At 38.6% G+C, this 19,243-nt stretch overlaps 2 protein-coding genes across 5 annotated transcripts in view; one reads left to right on the plus strand and one right to left on the minus strand.

Moving 5' to 3' along the window:
- ZZZ3 (zinc finger ZZ-type containing 3) overlaps nt 1–13,178 on the plus strand; it is a 57,413-nt gene extending 44,235 nt beyond the window's left edge. For all 4 annotated transcript variants that reach the window (XM_065841749.2, XM_065841751.2, XM_071810557.1 and 1 more), the window contains exons 9-13: nt 1,282–1,377; nt 5,262–5,414; nt 8,716–8,850; nt 11,351–11,451; nt 11,824–13,178. In XM_065841749.2, the coding sequence (XP_065697821.2) occupies nt 1,282–1,377; nt 5,262–5,414; nt 8,716–8,850; nt 11,351–11,451; nt 11,824–11,968 (630 nt within the window). In that variant the 3' untranslated portion in view covers nt 11,969–13,178. The remainder of the gene's footprint in view (nt 1–1,281; nt 1,378–5,261; nt 5,415–8,715; nt 8,851–11,350; nt 11,452–11,823) is intronic.
- A 1,862-nt stretch (nt 13,179–15,040) lies between these two features.
- AK5 (adenylate kinase 5) overlaps nt 15,041–19,243 on the minus strand; it is a 92,631-nt gene continuing 88,428 nt past the window's right edge. Inside the window, exon 14 of the mRNA XM_065841753.2 lies at nt 15,041–16,389. Coding sequence (XP_065697825.2) covers nt 16,285–16,389 — 105 coding nt within the window. The 3' untranslated portion in view covers nt 15,041–16,284. The remainder of the gene's footprint in view (nt 16,390–19,243) is intronic.

A 19,243-nucleotide genomic window follows, 5' to 3' on the forward strand; every position in this document is an offset into this window, starting at 1 on the left:
TGGAACCTCAGCTGGGTGTTCCTGCTCCATGGGGGGATTGCACTGGATGAGCTTTCCAGGTCCCTTCCAACCCCTGACATTCTGGGATTCTGTGAAAAAAACTCCCAACAGTTCGTAAAGTGAGGAAGTAAAAAAGAGAGTTTAATTTTTATAATGCTCATAATTAAAGCAATAAAATTATTTTGCTTGAAAAAAAGTATTTGACTGCTTGGGCGTTGTTTCAGTGCTTGTGCTGTGGTAGTAGTGCTGTTAGACACTGCATCCTAGCAGTTGATACAGATTTACAGAAGATTTATTTGTAGATGTGTTTTTTTATTTTTTCAAGCAATAAATAAAATCAATTATCTTCTCAGTAGTTCCTTACTTTTCTTTAAAAATGCAAAATCAGGGCCTACATTTCACTAATAATAACATGACTCTTATTCTTTATCTCAAATATAGAATTTTAAAAGCGCTCCAAACCCATGACAAAGCCAGACCTGGTTGTTCATTAGATGTTGACAACATGCATTTAATGCTATATAGCACGTATAATGACACCGACCATTCTCAGACTGAGTTACATTGGAGTGCTGCATTTCCTGCCCCACAGGACTGTGGAATGGGCAGACATGTTAATACTCAAAGAAGAATTAGTCCTGTACTGGGGCCAATACAAACAAAAGGAAACAGATGTGAGACACAATGTGTTTTTGCATCTGACTCGTTGGGATTTTTCCCCTAAAATGACATAATTTCTCCATTTTGACCCGAAGTAAAGAATGCTGATGTTGTATTTTTACAGTATTTTTAATTTGTCCTGTTTTGTTTTGTTAGAAGTATGCTTAAGTATTTCAATATAAAATCTGTGATCTTATCTATACTTACATGTCTCCATACCTGAAAAAATGAAAATGTATGCCTCCTTATTTCATAAATAAAATGTAGAAGTACTTCATATAAGCTAACTATGCATAATTTATGTGTCATTGTTAAGAAAGAATAAGTTTAGCTTCACCACATAGCAAAATACTAAAATTCTTACCTTTCTATCACAACTTTTGCTACGTTCCCTGTGTACTTTTAAACAATGGCTTTTTTTTCTCTGAAAGCCTTCAGAGTGTCTGAAAATCCTGAAATGTAGCATTGCAAGATAGGTAACGGTTAGAGTAGTTGTTGCAAAGTAGAAATACACTTTTCTTATCCTTATATTCAGAACCAATCTGGCAATGCTGGCAAACCTTTGAAGTGAAGGTATGTTACATTTCAATTGACATTCAATTTTTGCATTATTTTTTCTAGGTTGCCAGTAGAGTGCAAAAATATTTTATTAAACTGACTAAAGCTGGTATTCCAGTTCCAGGAAGAACTCCAAACTTATATTTATACTCCAAAAAGGTGAGACAATATTACAGCAGAAATTCCCTATTTCTGTTTGCATTTACATGCAAATTGAGTCTAAATCATTAACATTTTCAATAGATTTAAGTCTTGATTAGTGCTTTCTTACTAACTAGTTCCACCTTGCATGTATTTCTTACTCAGTAATCTTTTTCTTTTGCCATTAGCACCGTAGAATGAGTTGGGTGTTATTCTAGTTACACATCAGCATCTGTTAATTACGTCTCTATTGGATCATCATGTCAGAAAAGAGAACACAGCAGTGAGATTGCAGGCTGAATTAACAGGCTTCGATGGTTGGTCTTGGGGTACTTTTTACTCTTTCGTAAGTTTGCCTGAATTGATGATAGAAGAGGATAATGAGAACCCTGTTGGAAGAAGACAGGGAGGTGTATAATTCATATTGTACAATCATCTTCTAATTAACAAAAACAAAGTTATGTATAACTGAGCACACTGAAGTAGCGCAAGCATAGGCTTAAGATTGAAATGTCATGCTTTATTTTGATTTGCTATATATGACCATTAAAGTAGAATGGTCATATGACTGAGCATTAAAATATGGTGCTTTTCCTGATCTTGGAATGGATGAAAAAAGAATACGGGTCTGAGAAATCCTCTTAAAATAAAAGTCTCTAGACTTCTGTGCAGGCCAGTCACACATTTTGATTTAAATGATGTGGTACTCTTGGGTATTAAGGAGGACCCTAGGTAATTGAAGAGGGCAGTCTCCAGTTTTGGGGGGGGTTTTGTTTAGGGGGAGGGTGGTTTGTTACCATTGTGTTTACCAAACTTCTTTGAAACCTGTTACAATGGCATTTTGTAGAGTAATGTAACTTTTTGACATCCAGGTGTCCATGATATTTTCTGATTAAGAGTAAGTCTTACATGGATTCTGCAAAAAGGCAAACTTGCAGATTTAGTCCCTTGAAAGGCTGGGAGGAGAATTTACTGCCAGAACGGCCTGATAGAAAGACCTACCACAGCTCAGCTCTAAAGATTTGAAATGTTACACACCTCCAGTTGTCTCCTGTTATTCTCTGAAGTTACTGCAAACAACGAGTGCTCATATCAGTGGCTTTCCAGTTTGCCATCCATCATAGTAATGCCATTTGACTTTCACCAGGATTTTAATCTACGATATTGTTGTGTAAACAGAGGCAGGGAGGGTGTGGGCATGACTTTGTCTGTCGTCTTGTCTCTTGGAGAAGGACTTTCTGGCAGAAGAACCAAGGAAACAGCTGGAAACATTGATACCTTAAATACTGTGTTGAGATTCAGCTGTTAGAACTCTAAATTACTTGTACATTTTACCATACTGTAGGGCTAATTTCAAAAGAGGTTGAAAATCTAGTTTTGCAAATTATAATCTTCTAAGTCCTTTATGTCACCACACTGTTTTAAATTACCTTAGTCACATGTCTTGTCTTCTTTCCTCTTAGTTTTATTTGGAAAGACTGTTATTACAGAATGTGAGCAATGCTGCCAGGCAGCGGATCACTGTATTTGATAAATAGTGGGAATACATAATCAGTACATGTGTGACATTTTAACCATATTTTTCACTAATTTGAACAGTGATCCATAAAGTTCTTTAACCCCACTGATATGTATACAAACACAGCATAACCAGGAGTGAAACATATTTTTATAAAATTCTAAACATTCTCATACTCCAGTGGTCATGCTGCCATCCTACAGATTTTACTTAAGCTTATACATGGAAGAAATCTAATACTTACCGTCTGTTTTCACGGGATGATTCATATCCTTATTACCAAGTCATAAAAGTAAGGTCATTGTGCCCCAGTTTGTATTAAAGTAGTGTCTCCATTTTATATTTGTATCCCATGTAAGAAATACAGCAGATGAGAAAAATGAAACAAATAGCATATGCGGGGGAATTGAGCTCTCAGTCTGCTAATGTAGCTGTCTACTTAGAGCACAGATTGACAGCACTGTACTGTGCTGGAGTTATTCCCAAGTCTCCAACGGAGTAAACATAATGTGGCAGAAAGGAAATACAAGGGGCGCTGGGAGCCTGGGTCATGCTTATGCTGTGCTCCTCCTTATCTTCATATTGAGTGTGCACATATGCTGTAAACTGCAGTATCTGCTTTATTACCAATAATAGAAGTATGAAAATAAGATGCGGAACTTAAAGCACATACCTATGGGAGAGTGAAAACCAGATATATTTTATGTAAATAGTTGTGTCAAGAGGGATGATTCCCAAGATTGTACTTGCATTTCTCCATGGGGATTGCCCAGAATGCTTTTTTTAAATCGTTAGCGGGGAGGTGAGAAGCCTCTGCAGTTCTTGAACGTCTTGTTGAAGTTCCTACATATATCTCGTCATGACATAATGTCTCTTCTGATAAGTGATACAGGAAATTAAACAGGATGCATCAGTTTATTTTCTTGTATAACCATTATATAACCTGGTGAAAATAAAACTGAATCAGGGATTTAGGACGCTAGTATTCAATTCTTCAATTATGGCTTATCATTTTCAATTTAATGCTTATGTAATATTACTCGTGCACCTGCTTTTAGGTTAATCCAGAACATACATTTCCAGCAAGAAAAATGATTTTTTTAAACTGTCTGTTTTATGTAGTATTTTACTTCATTCTTCATCAGAAGTAGAATCACGTTAAAAGAGAATTGAAGTCCTTAGTTAAATTCCCATGTTGAATTCCTCAATTCTGTGGTGCACATCTGTCTGCATAGCTACATTCCATCTAAGATCATTCGTGTGATCTTTGCCTTTACATTTTAAACGGTGCACAACTGAAAACAATGCTAGATCTCTCCTCAGAGTTTGACTCCCTCTTTGTAGATAAAGGGTTGTATTATAGTATTACAGGTTTGTAACTGATACAGGAACCTTTGGGGTAAAAAGTCTTGCATAGGGAGAGAAAGTTTTAACTATTGTAAATATTTCTTATGCTTTATCTGTATGACAGGTGCTTGGCAAAGATGATTATTTAAAAAACCACTTTTCATACTTCTGGTTTTTGATTCACACTATTTTCTTTGAATTGAGGAATGTAAGATTTGACATTCAAGGTGTCAAAATGCTGGTCCGGAAAGTAGCTAAGTAAAAAGTTGAGTCAGTTTTATTCACCCTAAATTCCTCTTTTTCAGTATTTAATATTCTCCATGGGGAATAAGTTATAGGGGCTGAGCGCCTTTAAGTAATCTATTTTAAAACTGCCACACATTCTACACCTTCAGACAGCATTAAAGTTGAAAGGTTTTACATATACATTAATGGAGTAATTGATCTCATCTAACAGTTTTTAGGTTCCTTTTCCAGTCAGGGGCAATGAAAAAGAACCTGCAGAGGGCAGTTCTTTCTAACTCTTAGGAACCTGGTTTATGGTGGAATGAATTGCTTTTTCCCTCCATGGAATAGGAAAGAAATCTGGACAATTAGCCTAGACTTGATGATAGGAGTCAAGCATGGACTTGTCACTTGGATATGTGCAAAACTATTTCTGTGTTCAGTCTTACACCATTCATAACTCTTGGAAATTTTTTAATATATTTGCACTTTACTTCTCCGTCCTCAAAATCGTAACAGCTTTGTTTTCTGTTCTTCTGTTGTTGTCAGTCTCTTTTTTTAAGACGGTAGGGTTTTTATGGTAAGGGTTCTTACCAAAGAATTGTTGCACTGTTCATCTGATTTCACTTGTTATGGGGGAGAAAACTCCAGCTGTATGAAGCTCTGATACAGAGATTTAAGTAAAAATAATTCAGAAGTCCACAGACTGCTTAGTGCAGAAGAACAAATTTCTGGCAAGGTTTTATCAATGAGGATTACTTAAATAATAACCAAGGAATGTTTTTAAAAATATATCATTTTTTCACTGTAGTCATCAAGTAGACGGCAGCATCCTTTAAATAAACATCTTTTCAAACCTTCAACTTTCATGACATCTCATGAACCTCCAGTTTATATGGATGAAGATGATGACAGATCCAGTTTTCACAGCCATATGGATACTGCAGCAGAAGAGGAAGTATCGGTATGTCACTTAAATCAGTAAGAGAATGTCTTGCTTACTGTCATTTTAACCTTGTTTAATGAACAATTTGAGGATTAAGCATCTCTGCCATAAAATAAACATCATCAAGTAAGTATTAAATTGTTATAAGATGCATGAACCATTTTGAATTATAAACACATCATTAATATAAAGGCCTCCAATTGCAGAAAATTTAAACCAAATGAGAAGCAAGTACATAAAAGAAGTTTTGTCCTGCAACAGCTCTAAGAAGTTTTAGTTGTATATTTAAAAAAAGTGATCTGACATGAGATCGGTTTCAAAATCATGTACACCATGTAATTACGATTCTGGTTAAAGATGTGTTTTATTAGAGGGGTTACTTAAAGCCCTGGTAAAATTTGAATGTCCTTCGCATAATTGCTTTTTATCTTCCTTCACTGGCTGAATTGATTATGGGGCTTTTTCTAAATCCACTTCAAAGCGTGAACTAACAGACTGAGTTGTCAAGCAGGAAGCAAATGTGTGTGTTTTTACAGGCAAATTCTGGTAGACACCATAACCCAACGTATTATTACATCTCGTAGCATTCCGCTTCCCTAATTTACCACACGCAATAATAGTGCAAGAATTCAGACACATGTAATTCCCACTTCCATATAGAGGGACTATATCCCACCACTAGGATGCTGGACAAGATTTTTTGGGGTTTTTTGTTGGTTTGTTGTGGATTTTTTTTGTGAGCCTATTGACATCCTGTGTGGGAAAATCTTATTGCGTAACACAAGTATTAATGCCACCCAGTAGAAGTCCATTCATTTCCTTTACTGACTCTTTTACATACACCGCATCATCTTCCTTAAATTATTTAATTTGCTCATCCATTACTCAGTCTTAAATCCCATCTTCACTCATGTTCTGTGTTCCCTCTCTGATGGTCTTTTGATTCATTTATGACATTCCTGATAACTTTGCATATTCCAGTAAGAACCTTAAAAGACCTGGAAAGAAAAATGCATATTAGAAGAGATGCAGGATACTATTCTTGGTTTTGAGCCAACATTCTTTTGTTCTGTATTGTTTTTACATACGTATTTTCTAACTGTTGTGAATATTTTCCTGAAACATTTTGGTTTTGCTATGGTGTCCTAATATGGGCACCATAAATCAACTGGGATTTATTTTAATTTGGATAGAAGTTGCTGTTTTATTTTTTTGCCGTGATAATGAGGGAATTGTGCCCTTTCTTCCCCTCCCCCCTTTCTTTCTTTCTTTCTTCACTAGTGCAACATTTCCAGAGGGGTATATTTCTCCTTACAGTAATGTAGAAGGACACAGGTGAACTCAATTACCAAAAAGATCCCCATTATCAGTGCAAAACAGAAGCAATTTGGAAGAAAAAGAAATCACGAATTATATTGAAAATGAATGCACACAATTCTATTCTAGTGTTAAAGGTCAGGTCTTTTAGTGATAGTGGCTGTCTTGGAAAAAAACACTTTGCATCATCATTGTGGACAAAGAGACTCAGTGTAGCAAGAAAATTAAAGGGAAGGTTTTCTTTGAGTTCCTTTTACTGGAAGTACCAGGTGCTGTTCCCTTGTGAAGATAAAAAGATTTTCCCTGGATTTTACCAGTCAGCTTGACTGCCATAACCATTCCTGAAAAGGTGTTGTAGTATAAATGAGTTATTCCCAAGTAACATGAATTTCCTTTCAGTTATTATTACTTCATTTTCTGAGTAGTCTAGAATACAACTACTTCTTATTCCAGAGCGAAGCATCCACAGGGGGAGCTATTATAGTAGTTTATTCAATATACCGTTATTTTCTGCCAGGCACTTTTTCTCTGAAAATCTTTTAAGATTTGCATGGAAGGTGAATCCCTGCTTTACATTAGGAGAACGTAGCTTATCACCACCCAATTTAATCATGTTATCTAACCTCAATTTTTCTGAACATTTGCCATCTAGTCCATTACATAGGTTTTTAATTGCAATAAATAATTGATAGTGCCTTTAGAAACTGAGCACTCTTTCACTCACTTCATTTAATAAACTTACTAAATAATACAGATTCTTTAATCTTCATGGAACTGTAAAAAAGAAATTGAAATTATGTGTATGGAATAATTTTGATTGCTGTGTTGTAGTTGTTTCCCATAACCGAACATTCCTGTCAGTATAGAATGTGCAAGCTGCTCTGCGTCGATGAAGCCTTCTCATCTTTGAAAACAGCTGACATCTACCAACTACAGTAGCTACAATTAATTAACTGTATTGAAACAGGCATCTGAATTAGAATGGGAGCTTCTTGCTTCTCATAACATAGAAGTCCTCAACCTTTTTGAAGAAAACTGGATGAGAGAAAAGAGAAACAGTGTGTTTCTTTAAAAAGAGAGAGGCATGTTTTGAAAGCCTCTGGGCAAGTTGTATGCACTAGCCTGTTCATAATTTAGGAAAACAGCACCCTATTTTATTAAGCAATTAAGAGAGAGCATGAAGGAAAGGGATGAAAGCATTGGATAACTCTGACACTTCTGCTCTTCCAGTCATGGAATGATGCTTCTTGTCACTTTTTATTCTTACGGGTAAAGGTGAGAGGTTAGTACTGTTAAGATTGACTGTCTTCAAGTAAGAAAATACGTATAATGGAAGCTTGGTACTGTCTTGATTTATGGATCTTTTAGAAATCTGTTTGTGCAAAAATTCTAAAAACTGTAAAAAGTTTTGGGGTGTCGTTTGGTTTTATTGTTTTCACAGCTTTGAAAGTGCTTCAAAGTAGCGATTATAACTATCCTTAGAAAAGTGTAATTCCATACCATGCCACAAGAAGCAAAGAGAAAGATCAATTAACGTGATAAAACTGACTTGAAATTTCAGTTCCCAAGTATATCTGTTGCCAGGTACTTAAAACTCAGATAGACTAGCTTTGTCTTAAATGAAGTCTTCTCCTGCAGCTGCTGTTGTGCACACAACGTATGTACAAGCAAATTGCAGTTAGGCATCTAGGATGAGAAAAGAACTAGGAATTTAAAGTCAGGCACTGCTCTCTCATTTTACTACAGGAACTTGTTTGTAGGAGAACGGATTCTTTTTATTCTGGTGCAAATCATGAAGTATAAGTAATACAACCCACAATCTGAGTTAGCTCTGTGCTCTCTTTTGTGCGATGTTTTTAAAAATAGTTTCTCAATATGTTTCTTAGAATATATCGTCAGCATTTTCTCAAAGATTATTGATCATACGTAGTGATTTATGGAATATATGTCTTACTAGTTATTATATTCCTAAAGTAAAGGATGGTTCTCATTTTTTTAACAGGATGAAGAAAGTATTCCATTAACATATCGAGAGTTACCCGAATACAAAGAACTGTTAGAGTTTAAAAAATTGAAGAAACAGAAACTCCAGCAGATGCATGCGGAGAGTGGATTTGTGCAGCATGTGGGATTCAAGGTAACTTTCAGGGATATTCTCCTGTTACTCGATGGATTGTAGACATTTTCGAAGATAACATGGTTTGAATTAACTAAAAAGGCTTCATTTAATATAGCAAGTTTGGTTCCTGAGTTCCTGTACACAGTGTCTGCTTTCCCTCATCTTCTTTAAAATAAAAGACAACCCAAGTAATTCACTCTTTCCAATAGCTCAGGTTTCACTAAATACTGATATTATATGAAAATTACTAAGCATACTGTCTTTTCCCCATTTGTATTATGAAGATACCACTCCAGAGCCATGTTAAATCATTATAGAATTCCATTTGATACCACACTCTGCTTTGACAATGAATAATTGATGAGAATTCTCCAAGTATGAATTTGGAGTCATTTTGCCTCCCCCTAAGGCCAAAGAAGGGACAAAGATTTTGAATGAAAACACTAATAGATGAAGAATTTTTTTGCTTTGTAGCAACTTCCTCATCCTTTCAAGTAATAACTTGCAGAAACTGAAGCAAGGACACAAAACAATGTTTACATGAAATTAAGAAAATAAACATCAAGTCAAACTTGCGTTGTCGTGGTATCAACCACTAATGGGTGACATGGAAGACAAGGCATTTTCTACATTATATTTTCTGGTTTGCAAGGCATTTTCTGTGTAACCGGTTGCTATGTTGGAACAGCTTCTTTACCATGTTTAGTGATACGCAGCTAGATTTATTTTTTAACACCCATTTTTATAGGAGTGCAAAGATATTGAGTTTAAAGTTCAGTTCAAAATGGCTCGAAAAATTAAGACAGCCTTGTGAGTGGACATTGACAGACTTAATCATGTTCTTAGACCACCAAAGCGCTTTTTATTTTAAGTTAGCATTGTGTGTTTGGTTTTTTGGTTCGGTTTAAGTTAGCATTTGCTTTCCCTAAAAAATCAAAGCTCTGCTCACGCAGACCAGACTTCGAGGTAACAAACTAGTTGCTTTTTCTGCATAAAATTACTCTGAAAAGTAAATTGCCATTATGCAATGTTGAGCATTCAAAATCTGAAAGTTTCTTTGCAATCTGAACTTGATTTTACTCTGCATTATAGTAAGCTATGAAATTCCATGATTAGATACTATTTTCCCCCCGGAGTGCTGCCTGGCTCAGCACAGGCTGGACACAGCTCACCTAATAAGCAACCATTCCGAGCACTTTTGGTTCTGCGTGGCCTTCAGCCTCATTTACTACACATCATTCAAACTCTACTTTGAATATTGAATTATCGAATCCCTTGTGGGCTTTTTATGGCTTTCATTGCTATAATGTCAGAGCACTTTGCAACTACTTTTTTTTCCCCTTAGGAAATGAAAGGCATGGTTATTATTTCTTTTTCACGGGGGAGAGGGAAGCTGGAGCACAGAAATTAGGGTCAAGCCACTACCTTTATTCTCAAATTGAGATAGCCGGAACCAATTTTTAATTTTTATTTTTTTAAAAGTATTTAGCATTATACTGAACATGATATTTTCAGAGAACAGCTCCGACTGTGCTTAGTCCCTCCTCATTATCTGCCCTGAAACTGTGAAAGCTGCCTGTGGAGGGACGGGATGCAGCCGTGACAAATCTGTTTGTAACCCTCAGTGGATTAGTTGTGGCCAGGACTGAGATGCTGTGGGAGTGGGCTTCACAGATGCTGAGGGAGAACTTCAGGCTCCAAAGGTGGATGAGATATGGGAGGACAGGCTTGTTTCCCACGTTTATTTTTCCCTTTCAATCCTGTCTCTTCATAGTTCAGATTTTTGAAACGTCCCATTTTCCGGGTTCCCTTTTTTGAGCAAAAGTTTTTTGCATTTCTGCCCCTCTTCTTTACCATCATGAACTTTTCACGCAGTCCTGACGTTTTGTTGGTACCTTGTTTCCTCCTCTTCATGCCGCACTCTTCTTGCACCTACCTGCTCTTGTATTGTCCCTGATTCTTCTCAGGGGATTAGCTCTTGTCTTCTTGCTCAGCTTCAGTTGTAGACTTCTGTTCCCTTCCCCAGACATGTTGTCCCGCTTCCTTCCTAACGTTTAACCTGTCACGTCCTGATCTGCAGCCCATCAACAGCCTCCCACCCACCTCCACTGGTCTAGTCTTACCACTTTCTTGTGCTGTGGGAAGTGCATCTGTATTTAGACATTTTATATGGTTGGACTTAAGCTATAGAAACATTATGTTCGTGTATTGTGTCACAGCAGTTCTTAGAGCCACGTGAGAGAGGCAGTGACTGCGGGCAGGACTAGCTCTGCTTCTGTCAAGTAGGAGGATAATGGCAACATGGAGCATCTGGGCAGTGGGACACAAAGCAAAAGACTGATCAGTCCTCAAGGCTTCTTTGTCCATTAATACATTATGGTATTTGATGAGAAGAATTCAGCTGTGTGGGCTGGAGTAATCGACCTACATCCGTGCCTTTCTGTAGGGTGTGTTGGTATATACTAACGTAAGTGATCTGAGTTGCTGCCTCTTCAGTGCTCTTCCCTTTGCTTCACAGTGTGATAACTGTGGAATTGAACCTATCCAGGGTGTTCGGTGGCACTGCCAAGACTGCCCTCAAGAAATGTCCTTGGATTTCTGCGATTCTTGTTCTGACTGGTGAGCAGTATATGCTTCTACTTGTTATTTGTAATGAGCTTGACTGTCTTGATGTGGCTTAATTGCTGTGTAAGTTGGAAATCTTTGCTCCGGCATAGGACGCCTCTCCTGTGTTGGGTGAAGCAGAAGATACTTTAGCATGTATTTGTGGGAGATAAATTTTGTAAGCATTTTCTGGATGGGTGATTTTATTTTTTTCTTAAAAGAGTGCACAGCTAGGTTTGATACTGTTCAATAGTGGGGGAGATGATACTCTACGAATTAATTGTATCAAATTAGCTGTGAATGTGTTCATATGATCACTGTTTCTGAGAGTTAAAGATAAGGAAACGATTTGACTTTTAAACTGTTATCTCTTTCTTTCCCTTGCAGTCTGCATGAAACAGAGATTCATAAGGAAGATCATCAGTTAGAACCTATTTACAGAGCAGAGACATTTTTAGACAGAGACTACTGCATGTCCCAGGGCACCAGTTACAATTATCTTGACCCAAACTACTTTCCAGCAAATAGATGACATGGGAAGCAGATCTACCATCTTGGGCTTACTATCCTCTTTGAAAAATAACAATGGCACCATTGTTAATTCTGTGCACATTTTGGAAAGACTCTGCTTTCCCTGAAATGTCGCTCACAGCATGACAGCTTCCTGGGTGTACTTGTCAAACTACAGCTTTGAGCTGTCATGGTTCTAGATCACTGAGCAGCAGCTGAACATTCCTAGTGTGCGGAAGGTTTCACTGGGAGACTTTTCTTTTCACCACATTAGTCATTTTTAGGTGGTGAATCTAAACACACAAGAAAAACATACAAAAGGGTGAGCCAGAAATGAGAGCACACATTACAGATAGAGTAAATTCCAAAGGCTTTGAAGAACTCGGTTATAATGAGATCCAGAGGAGATGAAGTATTTATATAAAAACAGTTTAGTAGCTTGCAGTTTTGTTGTGAAATAGTTTTCAGCACAGTAACTGACTTCTTTAGGCAAGGTTTTAACCAATGACAGTGTTTGCTTCTAGGATGTACTCTAAAAAATACTCACTGTCTCAGCGAAGGTTGGTTACAGGCCTTTATTCAATTGGAGCTGCTTAATCACATTGACTTTCAATTTTGGTTTTAATTTTATGTTTTTTTATTTTTTTATGAAACCACGATGAACTCTATTTACTAACAGTGAAGCACTACAGGGGGCAACTGTGGCATTGCTTCCTTAACCAGCTCATGGTGTGTGAATGTTATAAAATTGTCACTCAGATATATTTTTTAAATGTAATGTTATATAAGATGATCATGTGATGTGTACAAAATATGGTGAAAAGTGCCAGTGGTAGTAACTGTGTAAAGTCTCTAATACTCAACATTAACTCCTTTAAAATAAAATACACAGCCTTCTGCCTCTGTATTTGGAGTTGTTAGTGCAACTCATCAAAGAAAACTGCCTAATATAAATCATATATATGGTAATAATTTTTCCTCTTTTGTAGTCTGCACAAGATCCATGAAAGATTGTATTTTTATTACTATTTAAACGGTGATTAAATTTAGCCTGAGCAGTGAGCAAGGGTTCACATGCATTCTTTTATACTGCTGGATTTTGTTGTGCATCATTTAAAACATTTTGTATGTTTCTTCTTATCTGTGTATACAGTATGTTCTTAAATAATGTTCAATTGTCAGGAGAACTGTGAGAAATAAACTATGTGGATACAGTCTGTTTATATATAGAATGCTTGCTGTGACTTCCTTTCTGTGTAGTTCTTTTCTTAACCGAGATGGAAAACATTCAAAGGACATTTAAATACGTCATACAAACATTCACTGTGCAGACCCGCAAGATGCCCAGCGCCTTCCTGGGAGTGGCCGGTGCCCTGCGCCTCCTAAAACGCGTTCGCCTTGTGCAGGATTAGCCGTTTAGTTCTCTCATACCTTACAGACTGTTCTCTCTCACATGGCAGAAAATGCAGATCCTAGTAGCCTTGGTACACTGTATAGCGTTGTCTGAGAAGCTTTGTAATTATTGTAACATATTTTAGTTAATATATTTTCTATTGAAATGTATAGCTTGTGATTCAGGAGCACTCGATTATTTCTTAACTGTAATAGACTTTGAAACTTGAACACTCGGAGTAATTAGCTAGAAAAGAAACTAATTTGACTTTCAAAGATGGCAATAAGAAGGATAATTGGCTGGCTGCACCTAATAGCTTAAATTATAAAGTGATCAGTATTCAGTTTGGCAATAAATTTGGGTGTAGCAATTTTTTGCTTAAAAAAAAAACAAATTTAAGCATTTAATCTACGTAGAAGGTAATACAGGGCAGTTACGAAAAGACTGAGCAAGTATCATCCGTAAATATATCTCATGTATCTAGTATACTCAGATCAATATAATAAACCTTAGGAAAATACAACGCAAAAATTCACATCTGTATTTTAGTTTTTAGTTGGAAAAGCTACTGCTCTGAGGGGCTCTCATACAATCAGAACGTGCTCTCCGCATCGTCCATGCTGCGTGTAGCAAGCCAGAGCTGATGAAAGTGTATTATCGGGGAGAGATCTGTGGGAATCTTTGTTTCCTGTTGATATCCTGAAAAAATTACTGGAAAAACATAACAAAAGTACCTTAGTGAAGATATGATTAAGTGCAAATATTCCGTCATCGGTTTAGGGTAGCCTGGGAAGAACAGAAAGCCGTGGTCTAAGTTGAATGAGATTGGAAGCAGAAGGAGAATTTTAAGTCTGGATCGCCCGAGAAGGAAGAGTCTTGGATAAGTCATTTTTTTAATTGAATATGTATAAATATTTATATTTCCAGATGCATGCGTATACAGCTATTTCTCTTGCATACATAATGAACATATGCAAATAGAGATCTAATGCACATACACCAAGTCAAGCATGGGAATATTTTCGTTTCATTCCACAGAAAAGACCAGAAGAAGCAGAAAGAAAAATTAAACTGAAACTGTATGTTAAATAATTTTTGTCATTTGATTTAAAAAAACCCAACAAACACTTAACAGCTGATTGTTGCCTTTGCTCCCATCCCACACAAGCACGATACTCCACACTTTTTAACTTATATTGTAATTAAAAGTAATAAAAAATACTCCAGAAAACCTACCCAGATGAATTCATGGTAACTCCAGATTGATTTATTGTTTAAATACGACACCAGACAGCTGCCAGTTCTGCAAGGCTCGGTTTAGAAAACCCTCCCTGCCCAAGCCGATGCGTTCTGAGCGTCTCTCCTGTAAAGCTGTTGCACTGGAGATGTTACCGGTCACTTAATGGCGCTGGGCTGGAGCTGGAGAAACACCTCCTAGAGCATCAGAGGTAAAATGTAGGCTATGGAAGGACCCAGGAGAGAAGGAACATCCAGGATATGAAGGATAACATATCTAAACCAGTCCCTTAAAAAGTCATTGAATTAGCATTTACAGGGCAAATGCCACGGAAGAATCTGCCCTGCTGGGAGAAAGGGACATACTCTGTAAGCATGCGGATTTGAGCTATATTTGCAAGTCATGTACTGTGCTTTAAAAAAGATTAAATCCACGTATACTGTAACAGAAATCATTACTCCTCATTTTTGTACATGGTTTATTTGCATTATGTCTTCATTACAAGAAAGGTAACTTTAAAAATACAAATCTGCTGCGTAAAGTACAACTTTGACGGGAAAAGCAATCATGCAACCCAATTCAGTTGTGAATTCATCCAGTAGTTCCAGTAAGAGGATGCAGTTACTTTACAGGCATGTCAAACGAGCTTTTATTGAGCTAGCAGAATACCAAAGAAACTCCACAATATTTTGGTTAATTAATGAAAATATGATATGATTTTTACAGACTTTTTTGCAGACATTATGGGTAAACGGCTCACTAAAGATGCAGGCAATACGAATCAAATAACCCCCAACATTTTCCTTCCCCCCTCCCCCAAGTTTTGGCAACGCCAGTACAAGACAACAGATGATGATCTGAATTTTGCATTTGAAATACTTCCAAAGAGTGATTTAAAGACATCATACATTCTGGCTCATGGTCAAGTTTATATGTAGACTTTAATTCATATAGCAAAGCTGCTGTTAATATGGATAATTACTGGATTACACATTAAACTATACAAACACATCGTTTTCACCTCAGCTCACGAAACTGGGAGGTCGTCATTTATAATATCCTACAATTGCCAGCAGAAGACAAGGCTGTCTCGGAAATGGTGGCTGCTCTGCAGTAAAGGCTTGACACATTTCCACAACATTCGACCGTATCTTCACCTTCCATTAGTTTTTCTGCTGCTCCTAACAGTGTTCTGGGGACACGTGGAAAGTTTATTTTGCCTTTTACCTTGACTAATTCCAGCTGTCTTAAAACTGCGTGTAACAGAACAGATTTTAGTCATAAACCCCAAGAACAAGCTAAGTGATACCACAAGAATCAATAGTGGTAATTAAAAGCAAATAATAACCAATGGGGACCGTGTCTGCAGTAACCTTAACGTGCTAAATGGTGAGTGGTGTGGTTGAAGAGCTCGGTGCTGACATCAAAAAGAGCTGGTGAAGTACAAACCAGAGCTGCTGCTCACTCACCATGCTGCTTTAAACCCGGGAAGAGCAACCAACCAATACAACGATAAACTCTTCTGAGTGTAGAGTTAGCACACAGACCACCCTCTGTTCAGTGTGTTGTCAGGACAGAGAAGAAAGATTTCATCTAACATAACGTACCACATGCACAAATTCCAGATACTCTCAAGCAAGCAGTATTGCTTTGAACAGCATTTGTCACGCCGCTCAGGCGCACGTGAGGTCAGGCTGTGCGCGAACCATCACTGCGTTTCTGTTGAAAATGCTGCCTCCTCCTTTTTCAGGAAAGAGTCAATTGTCCCGCAGACTTCGAGAAAAACATCCTCCTGTCTTCCTTCTGCATCAACCTGTGAAGCAAGAAAAACACAGCAGTTTTGGTTAAGTTACAAATAACTATCTCACAATCTAAACATCGGCACAAAAAGACTGGTCCAGCATAAAATACAAGTTCCTCCGTTTCACGTTACAAGCATTCTAATGTAGAGGAGCAGCTTCCATAAACCAAATTACTCACTGTGTTTCCCCAGATTTTTGTGAGAAGATTCTGGAGGCTCCATCATCTGGAGCGAAGTCCATTAATCCAACGAGGGAGCTTAAGCTCTTTCTCTGAAGTACTCACGTAAAATTACACCTTTGATACACAGGACGGTTTCCAGTTTAACATTTAATACCCTCCCTTCCAAATCTAACAATAACTGCTATTGTACCGTTAATGAGATGAATAGTACTAATTAGGACAGGCAACTGCTGGAGAGAGTCCAGCGTAGGACAACAAAGATGCTGAAGGGAGTGGAGCATCTCCCGTGTGAGGAAAGGCTGAGGGAGCTGGGGCTCTGGAGCTGGAGAAGAGGACACTGAGGGGTGACCTCATTAATGTTTACAGATATATAAAGGGTGAGTGTTAGGATGGAGCCAGGCTCTTCTCGGTGACAACCAATGTTAGGACAAGGGGTAATGGGTTCAAACTGGAACACAAAAGGTTCCACTTAAATTTGAGAAGAAACTTCTTCATGGTGAGGGTGGCAGAGCCTGGCCCAGGCTGCCCAGGGAGGCTGTGGAGTCTCCTTCTCTGCAGACATTCAAACCCGCCTGGACACCTTCCTGTGGAACCTCAGCTGGGTGTTCCTGCTCCATGGGGGGATTGACCTGGATGAGCTTTCCAGGTCCCTTCCGACCCCTGACATTCTGGGATTCTGTAATTAATTTGTTTTTCATCATGGAAAGTGTCAGAGCATGTAATGCTGTGTCTGACCTCAAAGCTTTTGAATGGCAGTAACTTCGCACTATTATGTGTTTCTGCGCATTTGCATTTCAAGCTTGGTGACTTGGTTGTGGTTTTATGATGACGTTTGGGCCATGCATATTTCACAGTGGCACTGGTTTTGTTGTGCGAGAACTCACTTTCACTGAAGAAATCTTTAACATCTCAAAGTTTCTGTTTTGGCCAGAGATTGTCAAGGCTTCAAGTTATTTTTCATGACTGGACTTCCAGAAAAGCGAGACCAGTTTATTCTCTTATGCTGAGGAAGAAAGAGCTGTATTTTAGCGAAGAGGAATGATGTGTGTAGCTAGTAATACTTGTGTGTGTTCCCTAGAAAATGTAACGTAGCACCAAGTTTTTCTGAGCAATGAGTTTCACGTCCATCCCATGCAGTGAGTATCGAGGAGAGCCGTCCTTCGCCTTTGCAGCAGTGACAGAAGAGCCACGCAGATGGCATCTGATGATTATTCAGTTCCTCTCAAATACCTGGTGAGAGCCTCGATTCTCCACTCAAAAGCTTCATCTCTGCTTCTCCACACTTAGTCCTTTGTGCACATGAGATTCTCAGATGCGGTGCTGGCTCGGAGCCAGCGCCTCTACAGTCTGACTGCACTCCGTGTACACTCAAGTCCGCCGGTGCTGAGCCTCGTGTGGGAGGCAGCAGCTGCTCCTCGCGGAGATCCAGCCAGTGACTGCATTCACACCCCGCAATTCGGTTTCGTGTTCGGTGCCATCCACAGATGCTGCAAAGTTTGGTCCTTCATTGCATCCTGTTGGACCTGCTGGTGCCCCCATCCCGTCCCTTCCACACACAGCAGCTCCAGCCCTGGAAATGACCGACCTGGCCAACCTGGAAGGAGCCGGGCTTGAGCGGGTTCTGTCCTTTTAGACTCGCTGCCCGCGTATCCTACACAACAAGCTTTGAGGAGCGCGGGTCTCGGGCTTCCCTCGCTCGCTCTCACGTGGGGTCTGCAGACTTTGCTGTAAGAACTGCTGAAGGACACACGTGCTGGAACAGTTTGTGAAGCAGCAGGTGGTGCCTGAGGAAGGCACTTCTCCACCAAGGGCTGCGTGTCTTCCAGCAGCTCTATGCCACTGAAACAAAGGGTTTAGGAGGGGGTTACTTACGAGTAGCAAAGAGAAAAGGGGAAGAGTGGACCGTTCTGGACCAAATGCCTACCTTCTCCAGCTAGAATAAAACTAGCAACTCCCATCTCAGCTGCTATAGAGGAGCTTGTTTTGTCTGTCTCAACTGCCAAGACACATATTTTAATATGCCTATACCACAGGAAATATACTTCACACAGGGTGAAGGCCACAGCCATTTCAAAGCTCTCTTTGTCATAATACATATTTTTATTATCTCTTTACTCCATAAATACATCTGTGCTGGATAACCGCTCTAACCTAATCAGCACAGCTGACTGCCGTTGGCTGTTCAGCGACCTCTCCTAGAACTGGGACTAACGCTCAGGTCCAGAGCCAGGCAGTTGCGATGAAGAATTGGGTTTGTGAGCGTGGAAACTGCCACCCTTTATGACTGTCTGGGACGCCACCTTCCTAACAGTCACAGTAAAATATGGATGAGCGTGACTAATGACAGCCCCAGCGCTTCCCATGCTGGCCTCCTAAATAACAAAGGTCCAATTCATAAAACTAACTTAAAAGTCGTGGCATAAAACTAACTTAATGTGACAATAATTCACAGCTAGTATCACAGTAATTCAATGATGCTCTCTGCAGCTCCAGGAAAGAAAATTCTCTCAGATTATAACAAATCTCATAAATTAGGACTGTTTTCAAGGTTATTCAAGGCTACTGTCTTATAAAAGCAAGATCCACATACAGTTTTCCATAGTGCTTCCAGTTTTGAAATGCCACTATGGCTCCGGGTAACTTCAAACACAAGGAAATTTAATGAGCTCATATGAAAAATGACC

The sequence above is a fragment of the Patagioenas fasciata genome, chromosome 6 (genome assembly GCF_037038585.1).
Source record: "Patagioenas fasciata isolate bPatFas1 chromosome 6, bPatFas1.hap1, whole genome shotgun sequence".
NCBI lineage: Eukaryota > Metazoa > Chordata > Aves > Columbiformes > Columbidae > Patagioenas > Patagioenas fasciata.